General features: G+C 49.5%; 1 protein-coding gene across 1 annotated transcript; it reads right to left on the minus strand.

Moving 5' to 3' along the window:
* Positions 1–4,098: 4,098 nt before the first annotated feature.
* LOC101390686 (pepsin-3-like) lies at positions 4,099–13,367 on the minus strand. The gene is made up of 9 exons (XM_004437446.3): positions 13,312–13,367; positions 12,682–12,832; positions 10,531–10,648; positions 9,521–9,639; positions 8,603–8,802; positions 6,713–6,829; positions 5,508–5,652; positions 5,316–5,414; positions 4,099–4,248 (listed from the first exon to the last, which is right to left on the minus strand). Exons 1-9 carry the CDS (start codon positions 13,365–13,367, stop codon positions 4,099–4,101), a joined length of 1,155 nt encoding a protein of 384 aa, XP_004437503.1.
* Positions 13,368–19,745: the final 6,378 nt, after the last annotated feature.

Raw genomic sequence — 19,745 nt, forward strand, 5'->3', positions numbered from 1 at the left:
TGGAACTATATCTTTAATAGAAATTCCCAGAGGTGAAGTTATTGCACAAAAAAGTGTATGCATTTCTAATTTTGATGGATATTGGCAAATGGTGGTCCTTAGGAGTTGTACCAATTTATGCTTCCACCAGTGATGTGAGATAATTCGCATATGGGGAGGGTCTGGGTTCCGTAGATGAGAGGAGCAGAGAACTGTGAGATGAAAACAATACTCCCACACATCTATGGACAGCTAATCTTTGACAAAGGAGCCAAAAACACAATGGAGAAAAGAAAGTCTCTTCAACAAATCGTGCTGGGAAAACTGGATAGCCACATGCAAAAAAATAAAAGTAGACCCTTACCTTACACCATACACAAAAATTAACTCCAAATGGATTAAAGACTTGAATGTAAGAACTGAAACTATGAAATTTCTAGAAGAAAACATAGGCAGTACGCTCTTCGACGTCGGTCTTAGCAACATATTTTCAAGCACCATGTCTGACTGGGCAAGAAAAACAATAGAAAAAATAAACAAATGGGACTACATCAAACTAAAAAGCTTCTGCACAGCAAAGGAAACCATCAACAAAATGAAAAGACAACCTAACAATTGGGAGAAGATATTTGCAAACCATACATCTGATAAGGGCTTAATCTCCAAAATATATAAAAAACTCCTGCATCTCAACAACAAAAAAACTACCAACCCAATTAAAAAATGGGCAAAAGACCTGAACAGACATTTCTCCAAAGAAGATATACAGATGGCCAACAGACACATGAAAAGATGTTCAAAATCATTAACTGTCAGGGAAATGCAAATCAAAACTACAATGAGATATCACCTCACGCCCGTCAGAATGGCTATAATTAACAAGACACGAAACAACATGTGTTGGAGAGGATGTGGAGAGAATGGAACTCTCATACACTGCTGGTGGGAGTGCAAACTGGTGCAGCCACTATGGAAAACAGTATGGAGATTCCTCAAAAAATCAAGGATAGAACTACCATATGATCCAGCTATTCCACTGCTGGGTATTTATCCAAAGAACTTGAAAACACCAATGCATAAAGATACATGCACCCCTGTGTTCATTGCAGCGTTATTCACAATAGCCAAGACTTGGAAGCAACCTAAGTGCCCATCAAGGGACGAATGGATAAAGAAACTGTGGTATATATACACAATGGAATACTGCTCAGCCATAAGAAACGATGAAATCCAGCCATTTGTGACAACATGGATGGACATCGAGGGTATTATGCAAAGTGAAATAAGTCAGAGGGAGAAGGTGAAATACCATATGATTTCCTTCATTAAGTAGTAGATAGTAACAACAATAAACAAACACATAGAGACAGAGATTGGATTTGTGGTTACCAGAGGGGGAGGGGGGAGGGAGGAGGGCGAAAGGGATAATTCGGCACATGTGTGTGGTGATGGGTTGTAGTTAGTATTTGGGTGGTGAACATGATGTAATCTATGCAGAAATAGAAGTATAATGATGTACACCTGAAACTTATACAATGTTATAAACCAATGTTACTGCAATAAACAAAAAATTAAAAAAAAAACAAAACAGAAAACAATACTCCCGGACAAGTGTGAATGGAATGGATGGATCAGCTGAGCTTAGACCCCTGAGGCCCCGAGGAAATGGAGAAAGATGAAAGGAGAGGAGGTCTGAGACCATATAGGAGGAACGTGAATCCATCTTACCTTGTGGAGCAAAACAGGAAGTGTCAGATTGGATATGTCAGCACAGGGTTTTCCAGTCCCAATGATCCGTTGGCTGGGGAGCTGTTCTAGATTTCCACTGGATCCAGGAACCCAGGGTGAGGGAGCAGAAGAGGGGCTGGAGGGAGAGGCTGAGCTGCAGCTGCGGGGGCTGAGAAGGGGGAAGAAGGAAGGGTGTGGACAGGACCAGGAGGACAGGGAGGGTCCAGGAAGACCTGTCTGCATCCCCAGGACCTCACACACGGCCTGGATCACGGCTCTGGAAATGTCAGAAACGCCAACCCAGTAAAGGAGCCAGGACACCATGAAATTCCTCCCCAGAAACCTGAGAAGTCCACCTGTTTGACCCAGGACCAAATATGACTGGGACAGAATGTTGGTGGAAGTGGGAGGGACCCATCTGTTGTCTTAAGCAAGACCTTCATCAAATCAGATCCACTCTCTCGACTTAGCCTAGTTGTTTCCTTTGAATAAATCATCTTGAATTCATCACTCAGTCAATGAATATTTATTGTGCGTCTGCTATGTGCCAGGCTCTGCTCTTGCTGCTGGGGCTTCAACAGTTCAATGATCACAGTCCCTGTCCTGGTGGATCTGGAACAAGTCCTCCCGTGAATGCATGATTACCGATGTGCCAAGTGCCATAAAGGAAAGGAGGGCTGTGCTCTGTGAGAGGGTGGTCAGGGAAAGATTCACAGGGAGGAGACTTTTAAGCTGAGATCTTCAGGACACTAGGCCCTAGTGGGTCAAGAAGGACACTAGGCCCTAGCGGGTCAAGAAAAAGGGAACAGCAACCCAAAGGGAACAGTGTGTGCAGAGATCTGGAGGTAGAGAACATTGTGTATTTGAGGGGGTGGAAGAAGGCCAGTGTGGTGGGAGCTCAGGCTAAGAGGGATCAAGGTGAGGCAGGGAAGGTAGGTAGGGACCAGAGCATGCAGGGCTGGGCAGCCACACCAAAAATTTGTTGTCTTATTCCAAAGTGCAATTGGAAGGCATTAATGAAAGGTTTTAAGCACGGGAGGGATGTGATAAATTTATGTTTCAAAAAGATTGTTTAGCTGGGGAACATGGGCTAGAGGGGACACGAGTGACATTGGGGGGCCTGGGGCATGGATTGGTGGAGCTCACCACACCCCTCTCTAGAGTCCAACATCTCATATTTGAGAGCGATAAATGACAGACTGGGGGATGATGTCACAAGATTTTCCAAAGCCATCTTGTTCTGAGCGCCCCAAAGTCACTCCCTCTCAGCAGGGGGTCCTGGCTGCAGCCCTGAGGCCAGTGTCTCCAGAGGGCTGTCTGGAATCCAGCTGTGGGCAGAGGCATGAGCTATGGGAATTTTCCCACTGTGGGTGCCCAGGAGCACAGGACTGTAATAGGTTTACCAGCAAACGAGGAACTGGGATCCAGCTCAGCTGACTTAAAGTGAAACAGATCCATTTGTGGCAGGACTTGTCAGAGCCTTTGATCGGGAAATGTGCCTTGTGAACCTTGAGGAAGGGCCTGGAATGCAGCATGTTCCACGCTTATTTTGAAAATATATTTTCCATTGAACATCTTGCTACCAACCTCACTCTGAGAAGCGCTGCTCTAAATAGTTCCGTTTGCTACATGCTCAGCTGCTTCCCTCCCAACCTCACAATGTTCAGGGAACTGGAAAACCATCCTCTTTATTACTGATGGGGAAACAGGTCAGTTCAGTGTCTTGCAGCAGAGTGTTGAGGGGGTCTCAGGTGTGAGTCTTGGTCAACCAGCTAATCACAGAGAGCAGCTGGGGAGATTTTGGGGTGTCAGCTTCTGTCACCTCTCTGGCCCGTGTCTTACAGACATTACCGTCTGCCAGGCCTACTAGGAATGTCACCATCAGTGGTCACCTCCTCTGATCTCTTTCCTTCTATCCTGATCTCTTATTGGCTTTGGGAGAAATGAGAAGTTGCCTCCCTCAACCAAGAACTTAGGGGCCTGATTCTATGAGGAGGCAACGGGCCAGGCATTTGTGGTCCCCACGTCTTCATATGATGCTCCCAGCCAGACTTGCTAAGGACCATTTGTCTTCCCGGCTCTATTAGGAAGTGAGTGCTGCCGCTGTCCCTGTGTCTGGTGCTGTCCAAGTGGTCATTTCTGCCCCCACCCTGGCCCTGGTGGTTTTGACCCTGGTGATGTGAAGGAGAAATATGGACAAAGAGAAGCAACTCCACAAAACATTTTGCAGAAGGTTGTGCTTTTATTCTACGTGATTGGTATGAGAGGGAACAGGGCCAAGATCCCACCTCCAGGATCCCATAGGAAGAGCAATCAGGAGAACTACAACATCTGGAGAGGGCAGAGAACTGAGGCCAGATCTTCCTGGGAAGTGGCCGGAAAGACTCAGGCTTAGGCCACGGAAGCCAGGCCAACCTGGTTGTTGGCTCTGTCGAAGACGGTGTAGTACTGGCGGATGAAGACGTCACCCAGGATCCAGAGATCTCCAGAGCTGGTGTCGAGGTCCATGCCCTCAAAGCCGCTGATGCAGGTCTCATCCTCCTGGAGAAAAGGTGGATAAAACCAGAGATGGGACACAGTCTCAGCGGTGACAGGTACTGGGGGATCAGCATCAAGGACTACAGTCCCCTGTGAGGGACATAAGGAGGCGCTTCCTGGCTGGAGCCCGGGAACTTGGCTCTTCGTAGCCTGAGGTCTGCCCGTGTCAGCTGTTACTGCACTCTGGCTTTCCAGGGATCACTAGACATTATCCAGTGTTTCTGGCAAATGCACAACCCCTGACATCAGCAATGGAGCTAAGGGGTTTAGGGGAACTCCGCTGCTGGGAAGATTTTGGAAGCCCCGGTGACACAGGCTTTTCTGATCATTCTGATCCCTTCCAGTGGCAAGCTGTCAGTTCTTTTCATTCACTGAGTCACTGGCCCACAATCTTGGCTGCACATTAGAATCACTTGGAGAGCTTTGCCCCCGCACATAGTTCAGGCCTAATCCGCTACTAACTAATGAGCATCGCTGGGGGAGGGTCCTGGGCGTCAGTACTTCTTGCTGAATAACACTGAACCACTGGCCAAAATGAGTTTTCCACCTGGCATTATAATAGAAGGCAAGGAGTTTGCCTGTGTCTCATTGACTAAAGGTTTGTTCCCTGGTAGAGACGATAGGAGCATCATAAGCCCTGACACTGTGGAAGTTAGGATCACTATCTGCCGAACCTTTTGTAGCTTTGATGTGGTCAATATCACATGACTACTCTAACCACACTCTGTGCCTGGGGAAAGATGTAGCTCTCAGAGGAGGAAACTGAGGCTCAGAGAGGCTACAGCTGGCTCAGAATCAATGGGCTAGTAATTGAGACCCAGAGCTTGGTTCAGGGGTCCCACTAGAAATCCCCTTTTCATGCTGTCAGTATTTGCCTCCCTTCTCCCCTTGGGAGTACATCGAAACTCTCTTTCATGCATTTACTGTGAATGGATTCTTTTTCTCAGGCGGCTTTCCAGAGCAGATGTCAGTTTCAGCTTGTGGCAGTGCACTTTCCCTTGTGCAAAGGGGGAGTATGTGGCCACATTCTATGGAGGCACATCTGGGTGGGAGGCCCAGAGCCCCCTTACCTCTAGGATGTAGGCACTGGCAGGCAGAGGGAACTCGACGCCATTGAGGGTGAAGACGATGTCGGGCAGGCTGTAGATGGCTGAGCAGCTGATCACCTCCTGGAAAGAGCGAGGGTTAGGAGGGATTGCATGCCTTCCGCATGGCAGACCCATCACCTGGGTCTAGAATGGAGCAGTCAAGGCTGGACCTACCTCGCCGGAGGAGTCCTCGCTGGCTCCAATGTAGCTCTGGATATTGTCAATGGCAGAGGTTGGGCCAGCCAGCAGAGAGGTGCCTGTGTCAATAATGGCCTGGCAGCTCCCGCTGCAAGCAATGGTCTCTCCGTTGATGGTGATGCTGAGGGCGAGATGCAAGGAAGGGTCCCCTGAGTCCCCAGGGGGTACATCTCCCCAAGGGGGAGCCAAGTGACCCTGGAGGGTCCTTCTTCCTCATCCATTGGCCAATACGTAAAATATACACTTCTCTCCTTCATGCACTCGTTCATTCATGCATTCATTACTCAACAAGTCTTTACTGACTGCCCGCTCTGTGCTAGGCATGGGAGATGAAATGCCAAATGAGGCAGCCACAAAGTTTCTGGCTGCAGGGAGCTCTCAGTCTAGATGGAAACATAAGTTATGATCAAGGATGAGCCACATGAACAGGGCACAGGGCAGGGGAACAGAAATACAATCCAGGGTGAGGCTGATGGTGGCGGGGAGCAGCCAGGGAAGGGTTCACAAGGAAGCAGAGAGCCAGAGGTTGCCAAGGAGGTGAAGAGCTGGAGGAGGACATCCCAGGCAGAGGGGAAGGCATGCAAGGAGGGATGGAGACAAGAAGTGCAGAGGCAGGCGTGGGAGGAACTGATGAAGTTTTAGCATGGCTGAGGCATACGTGAGCGGACCTAGTGTCCCTTTTTTCCTAGGACAGTCCTGGTTTTGCTACTGAAAGTCTGAGTCTCGGGAAAGTGCTCACTCCTGGGCAAACCTGGAGTCACCCTAGCAGCCAGGCGGGATAGGAACAGCTGGGGAATGAGGCCACATGGAGAGGGGCAGGCCCAGAAGGGGAAGGTGGGAAGGAATGGGCTGAAACAACTTCTCCCCTAAATGACAAGACATCTGGACAGGTGGATCATCCCACAATCCCTGGGGATGCTGGTGTCCTGTGTCCTGGACCAGAAGGAAAGTGGCTGTCTCATCCTTGCAGACCATCTGGGGTCCCAACAGCCCTCCTCATCCAGGAGGTAGCTTTCTTGTGGTCTCGCTGTCTTGGCCAACTCCCAGCTTCCCCTCTTGGGGCCCATTTCCCTCTGCTGGCCATTCCAGGGGGATTCTGGAAAGCTTAGTTAACTCTGCGTCTAGAAAGAAATGAGATCTGGGGCCTTTGCCAGGACAGTGCCCAACCACAGTGACCTCACCTGTCCAAGGTGATCTGCCAGTAACCCTCCTCAGTAACAGGCACCCAGTACAGGCTTCCAGTGTAGTAAGAAGAATCGATGCCACCAAATATCACCACGCTGCCACTCTCGTCATCACTAAGAAAAGTAGGGGGAAACAACAGGAATTCACTCATTCAGCTGAACACCTGCTGTGTGCATCCTAGAGCTGCCCTTGGTTGGGCTCTTGTCAGCGCCAGGAGCTGCACAGAGTGTGTGCCAGACATGGTTTCTTTTCATCCTCACACCAAGGCCCAAACAGTGGTCACTATGATTATTATTTCCACTTTGCATTGAGGAAACTCAGGCCCAGAGAAGTGAGGAGACTTGCCCAAGGTCACACAGCCAGGGAGTGCCAGAACCAGGATTAGAACCCGGTCTTTCTGGTTCCAGTGTGTGATTTTCTTCACATCCTCTCTCTCGTGGCGTGGGGACCTCCGTAGAAGTGAAGTCTTGACAGTGTTTGCTCGTAAGCACTTGACAGTATAGTTCCCTTGTTCTCAGCCAGAGGCAGTTTTGCCCCCAGGGGACATTTGCCAATGTCTGGGGACAGTTTTATGGTCATGATTGGGTGGTAGGGAGTGCCATTCGTGTATGGTAGGTAGATGCTAGGGAGGCTGCTAAACATCATATAATGCATAGGACAGCCCCCAACAGCAGGGAATTATCTGTTCAAAATGACCCTAGTGCTGAGATTGAGAAACCCTGAGCTATTAGAGAGATAAGATGGCCCCCATGGAGTATCAAAGTACCCATAAAGGCAGACGATGTTTAGGAGCCGACTTGAATATTAAGTGACCAAGAGGATAAAAGGGCCCTCCTGTTGTAAATTACTCCTGTTGTAAATTTCCTCCTGGTTGCCAGAATATTCACTTCTGAATTTGTGCCATTTAGAGTTAGATAGGTAAGCAAGTGTGGTTGATGATAAGAAATTAATCAGCAAAGAACAGGCCGCAGATATAATAGTTCACACACCACCTTTCCTGTAAACCTTGACAGTATAAGGCAAGACAGTGAGATTATAGCAGAACAGCGAACAACTGAAGAAAAACATCAACAATGACAAATGGCTTCAAAAGAGAAGGATGAGGGCCGGCCCTGTGGCTTAGCGGTTAAGTGCGCGTCCTCCGCTGCTGGCAGCCCGGGTTCGGATCCCGGGCGCGCACCGACGCACTGCTTCTCCGGCCATGCTGAGGCCGCGTCCCACATACGGCAACTAGAAGGATGTGCAGCTATGACATACAACTATCTACTGGGGCTTTGGGGAAAAAAATAAATAAATAAAATTAAAAAAAAAAAAGAGAAGGATGAGAGCGTCAGAGGAAAGTTGAGTGTCTCGGGAAAACTGATGATACCCTCCAATATTCCTGCATAATCCTCGACTCATCCAAAAGCAACACTTGGTTTATGTTTATTCCTTCTTAGAATTGACTCATAGTCACAACTGGAACCTAGATTTTGTTAACGAATGACAGAAAATTGCATTCATCATTGAATAGTTTCATTGCTTAACATACAAGTCCCGATCAAATCTTCTTTTCATTGCTATGGAATTTTGACCCCTGTTTTAAGGAAATTCATTCTGAATGGTCGTCTTTTGGGGCCAACGAGGAGGGGATGGTGCTGGAGAGAAAATGGCTAATGATATTTGAGTTGTGTAAGTCAAGGTGACAAAGACTCACGCTGGTAAAATAAGATGGATGAACACGGTTCATCAGAGAGATACTTGGCACCGTTCTCTCCAAAGCTATACCTCTCAAGCCTTAGACATTGACCTTTCAAATCCCTTGCCGACCAAGACCCTCTCTACCCTACCCAGCTCCGGACAGCCCTCTGTGGGCCAGGTGACCGTGACATCCTCAGCTGACTTACGAGCTCAGGTAGACGGAGAAGAGGTCTTCGGAAACCAGCCCCTGGTCCCATATGTTGTCAAAGACAGGTGTGGCGTCGGAGGAGGAGATGCTGGGGTAGCCAAGACCCAGGATGCCATCGAAGGGAGCGTAGTAGAAGAAGTCGCCGGGCTCCGTCTCACTCAGGCCAAAGATCTGGTTGGTGTCGTCGATGCCTCCAACCTGAGTGGGGGGAACCGAGATGTTCACCATCAGGGTGTGTTGACTGAGCCCTGGGGGTTGGCAGCCCTGGGCCCAGAGCATCCCTGGTTCATTTCCACCCCTCCTTCCACTTGGCTTCCAGGGCGTCAGGGTGGAAGGAGGGGAGAGGGATCGTCTCTGGGAATGCTTGTTATTCTGCTGGAAGTAACCATTGTGGCTGATCACCAGATGGTCACAGTTTGCGACTTTGTGTGAGAATTGGCTGCAGAACAGATGGGCACAGTGTGTTCTTGTTTCTGATGATCAGATGCAAAGCAGACCCCAGGCAATCAGAGCCCTTGACCCCTGCCCAGCCCTGGAGGGGTAGGGGAGCTGTGGGGCTTTTATGACTGGGGGGAGCCTGCAGGTGGAGGGAGAAGAAAGGGGAGAAGCTGCTAAAAGAGAACTGAGCCTTTTCCTACCTTCTCCCTGACTCCACAGCATGCAGCTTAGGTGGGGCTGAGGTTGGCTATTGGGTCCAGGCCTCCCATCCCCTCACCCACTACTACCCCACCTAGAAATGTCTGTGACATCTTGGCCACTTCCACATCCCCCTCCCCCAATCAGGTTACTTTGAGTATCACTGAGACCTGTATGGCTTGAATGAGCTGATTCTGAGGGGTGCAATATGGCCCCCACGGTCCCCAGAAGCTGTCCCTAGGGCTGGGCAGGATTTGGTGGTGAGCCAGCAGGTGCTCACCTTGACAGTGTCATATCCGAGGATGCCTGTCATGCTGCCGGTGCCATATTCGATGGAGAGAGACTCGCTGGTGGCCTCGTAGGTGGAGGAGTCATCAGGGTTGAACTGGTTGTGGTTAGCTGCGAGGACAAGAAGTGACATTGTCAACCTCCAAAGGCTGAGGGAGAATCCTGGCTGGGGATGTCTTTCTGGGGTGGGCTGCCTTGGTTCTGGGTGGGGCTTGGAAGGAGAAAGCTGACCTTTGCCCCAGATTTTGGAGCCCAAGCATTCCCAGGTTCCATTCCTGTCTGGGTGGACCAACTGGGACCATCTCCCTGATGGAAGGTCCCCAGCTAACCCCATGGTCCTCCCGAGGACCCACCAGGCTGGCACGGAGCAGAGCAGGCCCACGGTTGCCCATGGAGATGAGCACCTTCACAGCACCCTGTGTACAGCCCATGTTAGGGCTACAATGTCATGGTCACTGTGTTACGATGTTACAGCTCAAGTGATGAAGGGGAGGATTCCATGGGCTCCTCCTCTGAATTAAAAGTCAGGTTAAAAATCCAGAAGAGGAAGGAAATTGAAACTCTGTTCGTGACTCCCAATGACAAAGTCTCTGTCATTAGCAAACTGAGTGACTGTTTTTAAAAGTGAGATCATCACTCATCTCAGTCATCATTTTGAGCCACTGTCTTATGTGAGGCTCATGTCCCAGCTGGTTCTCCTGTAGCCCTTTAGCCCTGGCTCACTTTGGGCCCCCCTTCCTCCCCTGGACCTGGTTTTTCAGGAGAGCTGCTCTCTGCCTTTGGACTGAACCCCTTGGAGACAGGGACCCTGTGTGATTCCCCCTCTATCCCCAGGACACCTAAGCCCAGTGCTGGGCACATAGTGGGTACTCAGGAAGGGCCTGTTGAGAGAATCCCTGAGGGACTCCAGCAGCTTGAAATCAGACCTATTTGAAGCCCCTGAGCCTTCAGGGCTCCTAGGTCAGTGGGTGCTGGGGGCCCCGGGCAGCGTCAGGCACTCACTGCAGGCGAGACTGGAGCAGTAGGTGGAGGGCACCCACAAGTTGGAGGAGCCGGTGTCAAAGATGACGGTGAAATCCTGAGCGGGCGTTCCGATGCTGATGGTGCCAAAGTACTCCTCCTGCGGGGGGGGACAGCACAGGTCACTCCCCATCCTGGGGCTCCCCAGGGAGGAGGGCCTCCCCTGGGGCTTCTCCTCAGCTCACTTCCCCTCACTGCTCTCCTTGCCTTCTCTCCCTGTCCAGTGCTTCCATCCTTCAAGACCCAAGACAGGCCTCCCCTCCTACTTGAAGTCTTCCCTGATTGCATCCCTGGTAGCTTCTGACCGTTCTCTTCTAAGCACCATTAACAGCTAATCACAATCTGCTGTCCCCTCTTCCGCTCTCCTCTTGAGTCTTAGTCTTGCCATCGTAGAGGACACACCATCTCCAAAGACAGGGTGGAACCTTATAGCATCCAGCAGAGTAAATTCTTAAATGCTTGCCAGTGAATTATCGATCGGGAGATAAAAAGTCACTTAAAGATGGAAACCTCTGGAGAGATCTTCTTCCTAAATTGTGGTGTGTAAAGTGGGTTTCAAGAAAGGGCATTGCCGGGATTTTTATTCTTAGTGGCAGCCCTGTCTCCCTTTTCAGCTGTTCTAGCCACGGTGATCTGGATATTCTTTCATGCTGAGAAGCTCATTCGCATTGCAGGGCCATTGTCCTTGCTATTCCTTGTGGTAGGAAAATGTTCATTCTGGACCTTTCCTTGGTTGGCTCCCTCTCCGCCATCATTCAGAGCTCTAGTCAAATGTCACCTCCACCAAGAGGCCCTCCCTGACCACTTCATCTGAATTTTCCCTTCCGCCATTCCTCCTCTTCCCGTTACTCTAATTAATCAGTTTTTCTTTGCGTCACTTGCCATGACTGACATTTTCTTCCGTACTTAATTATGTTTCGCTCATTTGCCTTGTCCTCTAGAATAGAAGCAACAGGAAATTTCCTTCTTCATCATTGTTTCCTCAGCTCCTGGCACAGAGCCTGTGGCACATAGTAGATGCTTCAGAAATATTTGTTACATGATTAAATCAGAGAAATTTACCACGCTCTTACCAAGAGCCACTCCTTGTGCTATTCCTCCCAAGAAAACTTTATTGCATTAATTACTCAAAACAACCCTCTGGTGGTAGATATTCGTGGTTCTGTTTGAAAGACGAGGAAACTGAGGCTCATTCAGAGAATTTAAATGACTTGCCCAAGGTCACATGGTTCAGAAGGGTTAGAGGCCAGAGTTGCACTGGATCTGGTCGATTTCATAGGCTAAGCTCTTAACGACAGACAACATTGCTTCCTACCGTTGGCCCTGTGCCATTCACACAGGGGACACGGAATATCTACTGAAGGGCAGGGCGTTGCCATTGGGTCCCAAATAGAACAGTGAGAGATCTTCCTGAGACTCCACACTGATCATGTCAACCCTCCAGTTAAGATGACTCAGTGGCAATGAGGATGCAGACCCTCCTCAGAGACTCTGCTCTGGCTCCACCCACCCCTCCCTCAGGCCTCTCTCTGTTCCTCCCTCCCTCCCTCTCTCCTCTCCCAGAACACGGTCCTCCTCCCTCAAATGCACGCTGCTCCCTGCTGTCCCAGGGTCTGGCACAAGCCGTCCTGTTCTCTGGGACTCTCTCCTGTCTAGGACCCCCGCCTCTCCTTCATTGCCCTGGGGAGGTGTCCCTGCCCGCCACCTGCCACCCCCTTACAGTGTCACCTTCACTGCATAGCCTTCGGCCTGGCTGTACTTTTCATGGATGGTGAGGCTCAATGATGATTGTCTGTCTCTCCTTACTAGACAGTGAGCCCCATGAGGGCAGGGGCTGTGCCTGGTTTTCTTCCCAGCTGCCTCCCCCGGGCCCAGCACAGTGCCTGACACTAAGGAGGTGCTCTGCATACATGAACACTGAATGAATGAATGAAGAAGTGAATGAAAGCAACATGTCTGAATGTGAGTTTTCCTGCCTTCCCTGTGCCTGTAAGATCCAGAGAACGGACCTCTAGGTTAATGCCTGGGGGCTCAGAGCCCTGATCCATCCTCCAAGAACACTGGACCCCCTCCCTCTTCTAGGCCAACTCCTCAGTGCCACTGACACCCCACCTCTCCTGCCCATGCACTCACATCATAGTAGTTCTCCATGGACTCGACATGTGCCAAGGTGGCGGCCTCCTTGGGGAAGTACTTCCTTGCTAGATTGCGGGGATGCGTCTTCTCCAGCAGGCCATGCTCGATCAGGTTCTTCCTCCAGGACTTCTTTCTGACAAGCGGAACCCTGTGGCAGAGCATTTGCAAACGGGATGGTTTGGAGGAGGAATTGTAATTAGGGAAGGAGTCTGCTCATGGGGTGCCATGGAAGCCCCTGAGGTAAAGGAAGCTTCTCCAAGAGAGGAAGAAGGAAGGAAGTCAAGAAGGGAGATCCTCCCATTTTTCTACACTACCGCAAAGAGGTTCAGAGGTTCCACAAAGAGGTTCAGAGGTTCCCAAAAGTCGCCCAGCTGATGACCATGCTGACACCCAAACCCAGGCTGGAGTTGAGGGCCTGAGCTATGAACCACGTCTGCAGTAATGCCTCCCCAGAAGGACAGAGAGAGAAGAAAGGAGACTCAAGACGGTGGAAGAGAGCTAGGAGTTGTATGAAGGCAGAAGAGAAGAAGAAAAACAAGGTTGGAAAGAAAGACAGTGTGACAGTGTGAGTGAAGGGAAGCAGCTCCTCGGAAGCTGTTCTCCGTGCCCCGTGTCCCCCAGACTCACTTGTAGATAAGGCACTCAGAGAGCGCCACCAAGCTGAGCAGCAGCAGCCACTTCATGGTTCTTCCTGGGCCCCAAGTCTCCAGAGAGGGGAAGATGGGTGGAAGGCGAACAGCAGCAGGCAGGAGCTGCTCCTTATATACAGCACAAGTCCTCGGGAACCGGCCTTATCAGCCTCCAAACGTCACCTGTTATCCTGACCCCAAACAGAAGAGTTCCCGATAAGATTGTCCCCGCCCCTGCGCCATGTTCTGAGAAGTTTCCAGTTGAGCAGCTTCCATTGCAACCACATCCCATGGTTAGGATGGACCTGCAGAGAGTGAGCCATCGACTGGTGGGTAATTTCCCAAAGAATGAAAGTGGCCTGCGGGAGAACTTGACAAGATGAGTATTTTGACAGAATTAAACTCAACATTGAACAGCTGTCAAAGGAGCTCAGTGTACCCCGATATGTCCCGGTGAGACAGATGGCTGGGTTCTTGGAGAGCCACTCCCCACTTAGCGATGGGCCATGTTCCTGTAGTGGCTAACCCAAAGTACACTCATAGGGCAGTGGTTTGGGACTCAGGACACATTTCCCCACAGAAATATCATTATGTGAGGTTGTCGGGTGTCTAACTAGCCTCCAGGACTACTTACGCTCTTCCCTAATATTGCGCTCACGGCAATTGGGCCGAGTCTTGGAACAGTGGTGCGTGCAGTACAGAGGAAGAGGAGGGAGCGAAGCAAGTGGAAGAATGATGCCTTCCTGTCCTGGAGGAAGCCAACCTGAAAGAGGCCGGTTTGTCAATGGAATCCGTGCCCCTCACCTACTGCAACCCTTCTCTTCTGCACTGCTCCTCTCCCACGCTCTCAGGTTGCTGGAAGCCTCCACCTTTCAGATCCCACCTGGGTCTGATTCTGTCAGGTGCTCCATGCTTCAGACTTGGCTGAATCAGCTGCAATGGAGCAAAGCAATCTGGGCAAATTCATACTAGTGGGTGAATGACTTAGGTAGGTGGTCTTCCTTAAAGAAGAAGCTTGCCAATCCATCAGATTCTCTACTTTGTGGGGTTTATTTAGTGGACAAAGTGGAGTGAAAACTGATTGAGGAATTGTGGAGGAGGGCGATATGTGGGAGGGAAGTCACCAAGAGGTAGTCAGCCCTGTCTGTGGGTCCTATTCTGAAATCAGATTCCCTGGGGCACCCCAGGTTTTTCCAGCATCAGTAGGCACAGATTCCATAAAAGCTCCAAATTTCACCCAGTGCTCTGGGTGAGCCTGGACGGGTGGGCAGAGTGGATCAAGTTCAGGACCCGTGGTGGTTAGTACAAAGCACATTTGTATTTCAAACTCACCCGTTAAGGCATCTGTGTGCCTCAAATCTCGATCCTTGCCTTGTCTTTTCCACGTTCACATCTTTCTGTGACTCTCCCTCTCTCTTTTCCTCCACCTTGACCCTTATTCCTTGATCTACACTCTCACCTTCAGGTTGATCTCAACTGTTCTACGGAGCAGCTGACCATCCTGAAATTGCCTGCTTAAGTCCTGGGAGCACCAGATGGAGACCCCTGGCGTAAGGCTACCACTGGGTGGGAGGCAAGGAGAGGCATATGCTGGGGTGGGGGGTCATTAGGGTCCTCAAATGTCATTAGAGTCTTATGCTTGGAGTGGGTATGTGGGGCTCATCATTATTCTTTGTACTTTATGTATATGTTCTGCATATCTGAAACCATTCATAATAATTTTTCTTGGGAAGGAAGAAGGACCGAGTCTGTAGTGTGGAATTTCCAACTTGGAAATGAAGAGAAGTTTGTTTGGGGGGTACAGAGTGAGTCAGGGAACCCTCAGGATTGAGATGTGGGGAATGAATATGAAGACATGACATGTGTTTTATTCATCTTTCGTCTCCCTCAAGGAGTTATATGGTGCCTGGAAGTGTTCAACATGGTGTTTTAATTAATCCCATGTAAGCGCGGCTTAGTTAAGAGCAACTTAGGAATGTGGCTCAGAGTAGGGTCACGATTCCATAATGAGCTGTTTATGCCATTTTCCAGGCATTCTGGTAGCTTACACAGGGTCACATCCTTTGTGTGTTTCTCTTCTTTGGCAGTTAGGGGAGACAGCTTAGATTTACTGTCTTCTGACTCTTAGCTCCTCATGGTAAGTAATGTTATTATCCCCATTTTATAGATGAAGAAAACAAGGCACAGAGATGTTGTGCCACTTGCCTGAGGTGACTCAGATAAAAAGTGGCTGAGTAGAGGCTTGAATCCAGGTCTCTGTTATTCCCCCTGCCTTCTCCTCTACTCACCGACTGGGGTTTACAGGGGCCTGTGGAAGAAGCTTATGAAGAGCTCTGGCTCCAGAGTCTGGGTTTGAATCCCAGCCCTGCCTCTGAATACCTGTATGACCCAGGGCTGGTGATCTAGTCTCTCTGAGACTCAGTTTCGTCATCTGTGAAATGGGAAAAATATTACCACCACTTTTATAGGATTGTATGAGAATTAAATATAGAATGTTAACCAGCCGCACACTCAGAGCGGCTAAAATGAAAAGAACTGTCAACATCAAGTGCTGATGAGGATGCTGAGCACGTGGACCTTTCTACATTGCAGGTGGGAATGTGAGATGGCACAGCCACACTAGAAAACAGTTTAGCAGTTTCATACAAAGTAATCATGCACTTAGCGTTTGACTCAGCAATCCCCCACCTGGGTGTTTACTGAAAAGAAATGAAACCATGTGTCCCCACAATGACCTGTGCACAAATGTTTTTAAGAGCCTTTTTCATAATTTCCCAAAAGCTGGAAACAACTCCAATGTCCTTCAGCTTGTCCCGGATAAACAACTGGTGGTGCAGCCACAGGGTGGAGGAGCACTGAGTAGTGGACACATGAGCTGTGGACGAATCTCACAGGTTATGCTGAGTGAAGGAGGCCAGACTCAAAAGGCGACAGTTGAAAAAAACTGGTCAGAGGCCGGGTAAGAGACTGACTACTATGGGGTCCAGGGAAACTTTTTGGGGTGATGGAAATATTCTATCTCTAGATTGTCCACTTGAGAAGGGAAATTTCACTCTATGACCAGAGACCTGATGCCCCTGACTGTGCAGCAGGTGACAGGCTCAGCCAGTGATGGCCACACGGGGGGTGAAGGGAAATTAGATACTAGGCTCTGCCTGTGGAGGCACCTTGGAGGAGGGACATTTCATTTCACATGAAATGTTCTGATACTATTAAAGGAAATGAAAAAGAAAAGAACAACCCACTCATCGCCCCTGCTTCTATTTACGTCCTCGGGAACCAGGAGAAAAATCTGTCCTTGGTCTCCTTTTCTCCTCCACCTTGAGTGGTGGGAGTGATGAAGTTTGCTGGCTGAAGTGCAGCTCCGAGGAGCCGAGTGAGGACTGTGCACATTGCTCAGAACCCCAGGATGCTGGGCCCCCCAGACAGGTTCTTTGATATCATCCTGGGGATAAGGGTGGGGTGGTCAGAGTCCATCTAGGAGGGGTACACAGAGTCCATGCTCCCCTGTTCATCCTGGAGCTGGCTTGTAGGGCTTGGAGCCTAAGGATCAGGATCGATTTTGGGGGCACAGCTTGTCTGGTGGACCCCAAAATTCCTCAAAATAGGAATTTTGAACAGAGGAGAAATGTAATTGAGAAGCAGAAGGGAGACTCCACAGGCAGTAACCTCAGGACCCATGTGCACATTCATCCAACATGTTTTTTTTTGTGCGTTGAGGAAGATCAGCCCTGAGCTAACATCCATGCCAATCCTCCTCTTTTTGGTGGAGAAGACCGGCCCTGAGCTAACATCTACTGCCAGTCCTCCTCCTTTTTTTCCCATTTTCTCCCCAAAGCCCCAGTAGATAGTCGTATGACATAGTTGCACATCAACACGTTTTCATTATGCACCTGCTACCTGCTGGGTTGTAGGCATGTTCTAGTTGCTGGGAGTACCTCCATGAGCAAGAAGGAAACAGGCCATGCCTTCAAGAAGATTGTGGTCATCTCAAGAGAGGGCAGAGGGGGAGCTCTCTTTCCTTCCCTCTCTGATGGGTCTTTGGATCGCACTAATGGGAAGCTCTTGTATTGGTGAAGATAATTGTCTTCCCACATGAGAGATTTTAACACACTGGGGGAGGCTGACATGCTTGATGACACCCAGTACAGGCTTATGGCAGACACTAGGATGGCCCACATTATTCTTTCCTCCTGATATCCATGCCCCTTGTCATCTCCTCCTCTTGAACGTGGGCAGGACCTGTGACTTGCTTCTAACCAATAGGACATGGCAAAGCAGATGGGATGTCACTTTTGTTATTATGTTGTATGAGATTGTGGCTTCTGTCTTTCCAGCAGACTATTTGTGTAGACATTCTCTCTTGCTGGCTCTGATGAAGCAAGCTACCCCATGGAGAGGTCCACGTGGCTTGGAAAGTGGGTGACCTCCAGCCAAGAGCCAGTGAGGAACTGAGGCTGCTAGTCTGACAATCTGCAAGGAACTGAATCCTGCCAACAACCTGTGAGCTTGGAAGTGGACCCTTCTCCGGTCGAGCCTCAGATGAGACCACGTCCCTGCCTGACACCTTGACTGCAGCCTTGTGAGAGGTCCTGAAACAGAGGACCCAGCCAGACTGGACTCCTGACCCACACAAACTCTGAGAAGACACATGTGAGTTGCTTAAGTTGCTAAATTTGTGTTATTTTGTCACCAGCAGTAGGATATTAATACATGGCTAGGAATTTCTAGAAAACTCCACTAAGATCCACCTGGATGCCTCCTGCTCTTCTCCATTAGAAGGCGATGTCTGTGCCCTGCAGGTTGGTTTTCTGCTCAGGCTACGTGAGTGATCTGAGAAGGAGGGGGTTGACATCATTGCTCTGCTTTTCTACAAACCTCCATCCACACAATAAGGATTGCATTTCCGTGGCTCTTCGTGCTCTTCTGAGTGCTTTGAGATATATGATCTCTTAAAAAAGTATTGTTCCTGCATTATCCTCACTGACACAGTTCAGAAGAGTTAAGGGATCAGCTCAGGTTCACATAACAACCTAGTTACACAGGAGGGACTAGAAGCTGGATCACAGAAGGCTCTGGTCTTGGGAGGCTCTTGTCCTGGGCCAGGCTCTGTTCTCACACACACCACCTGGTTTCTGTCCATTGGTTAGAGTGTGAGGTGGACATCTCATGATGGCTGCAGTCTCCATCCCAGGGGGACTCAGAGAAGCCATTCTACCCTCCCAGAGGACCTCTGGGAAGGGAAAGTGGAGTCCTGACTCCAGGGCCAGGTGTTCTCCATGAGGACTGATCGTCAGCCAGGGCCGACCCGTGGCCGCCAGCAAGGAAGCCATGTAATCTCATTGTGCTGGACGGGCCTGGCAAAAAGATTAGACAACAACGTTTACTTTGCCATTAGCCTTGCCTGACACCAGGCTTTGAGGGGCACTGGGAACTGCATCGCTGCTGGAGGACACCCCCTGCCAAGAGCACAGGTGTTCAGAAAATTTCCATGAACATATCAAATCAAGCAATGGAATGTAATCTAAAGAACCCAATCACGGCAAAACCAAGATGGAACACTTAAGCACGATAATCGTTATGGAGCTGGGCTGATAGACCTTGGGGCAGCCTCTTGGTCCTGGAGTTTCACCACCGACTTCTTCCACTTTGCTCTTCTCCCTAGAAACATAGAGCTTGTAAAGGGCTGGATGTGAGAAACCCAGGCTCAGAGAGGGAACGTGGCTTGGTCACGGTCACACTCTCAGCACACGGAGAGCCCACACCAACGCCTGTGCTTGCTGACACGTCTCAGTGCTCCTCATGCCACACCTTGAAGTGAGGTCTGATGAGTTTGTTTACCGTTCCTTCTTCTTTTCTTCTCTTTCAGGTGTACATCATTATATATCTATTCTGTGTAGGTTACATCAAGTTTACCATCCAAAGACTAATTACAATCCATCACCATATACATGTGCCTAATCACCCTTTCCGCCCTCCTCCCTCCCCGCTTCCCCTCTGGTAACCACCAATCCAATCTCTGTCTTTATGTGCTTGTTTGTTGTTGTTTTTATCTTCCATTTGTGAATGAGACCGTATCGTATTTGACACTCTCCCTCTGACTTATTTTGCTTAGCATAATACCCTCCAGGTCCCTCCATGTTGCCACAAATGGCAAGAGTTCATCATTTTTTATGGCTGAGTAGTATTCAATTGTGTATAAATACCACATATTCTTTATCCATTTGTCCCTTGATGGGCACCTAGGTTGCTTAAGAGTCTTGGATATTGTGAATAATGCTGCAGTGAACACAGGGTGCATATATCTTTACGCATTCGTGTTTTTGTGTTCTTTGGATAAACACCCAGCAGTGGAATAGCTGGATCGTATGGTAGTCCTATTCCTAACTTTTTGAGGAATCTCCATACTGTTTTCCATAATGGCTGCCTGAG

Source organism: Ceratotherium simum, chromosome 34 (assembly GCF_057802395.1).
Source record: "Ceratotherium simum simum isolate JZ-2026a chromosome 34, ASM5780239v1, whole genome shotgun sequence".
NCBI classification, from domain to species: Eukaryota; Metazoa; Chordata; class Mammalia; order Perissodactyla; family Rhinocerotidae; genus Ceratotherium; species Ceratotherium simum.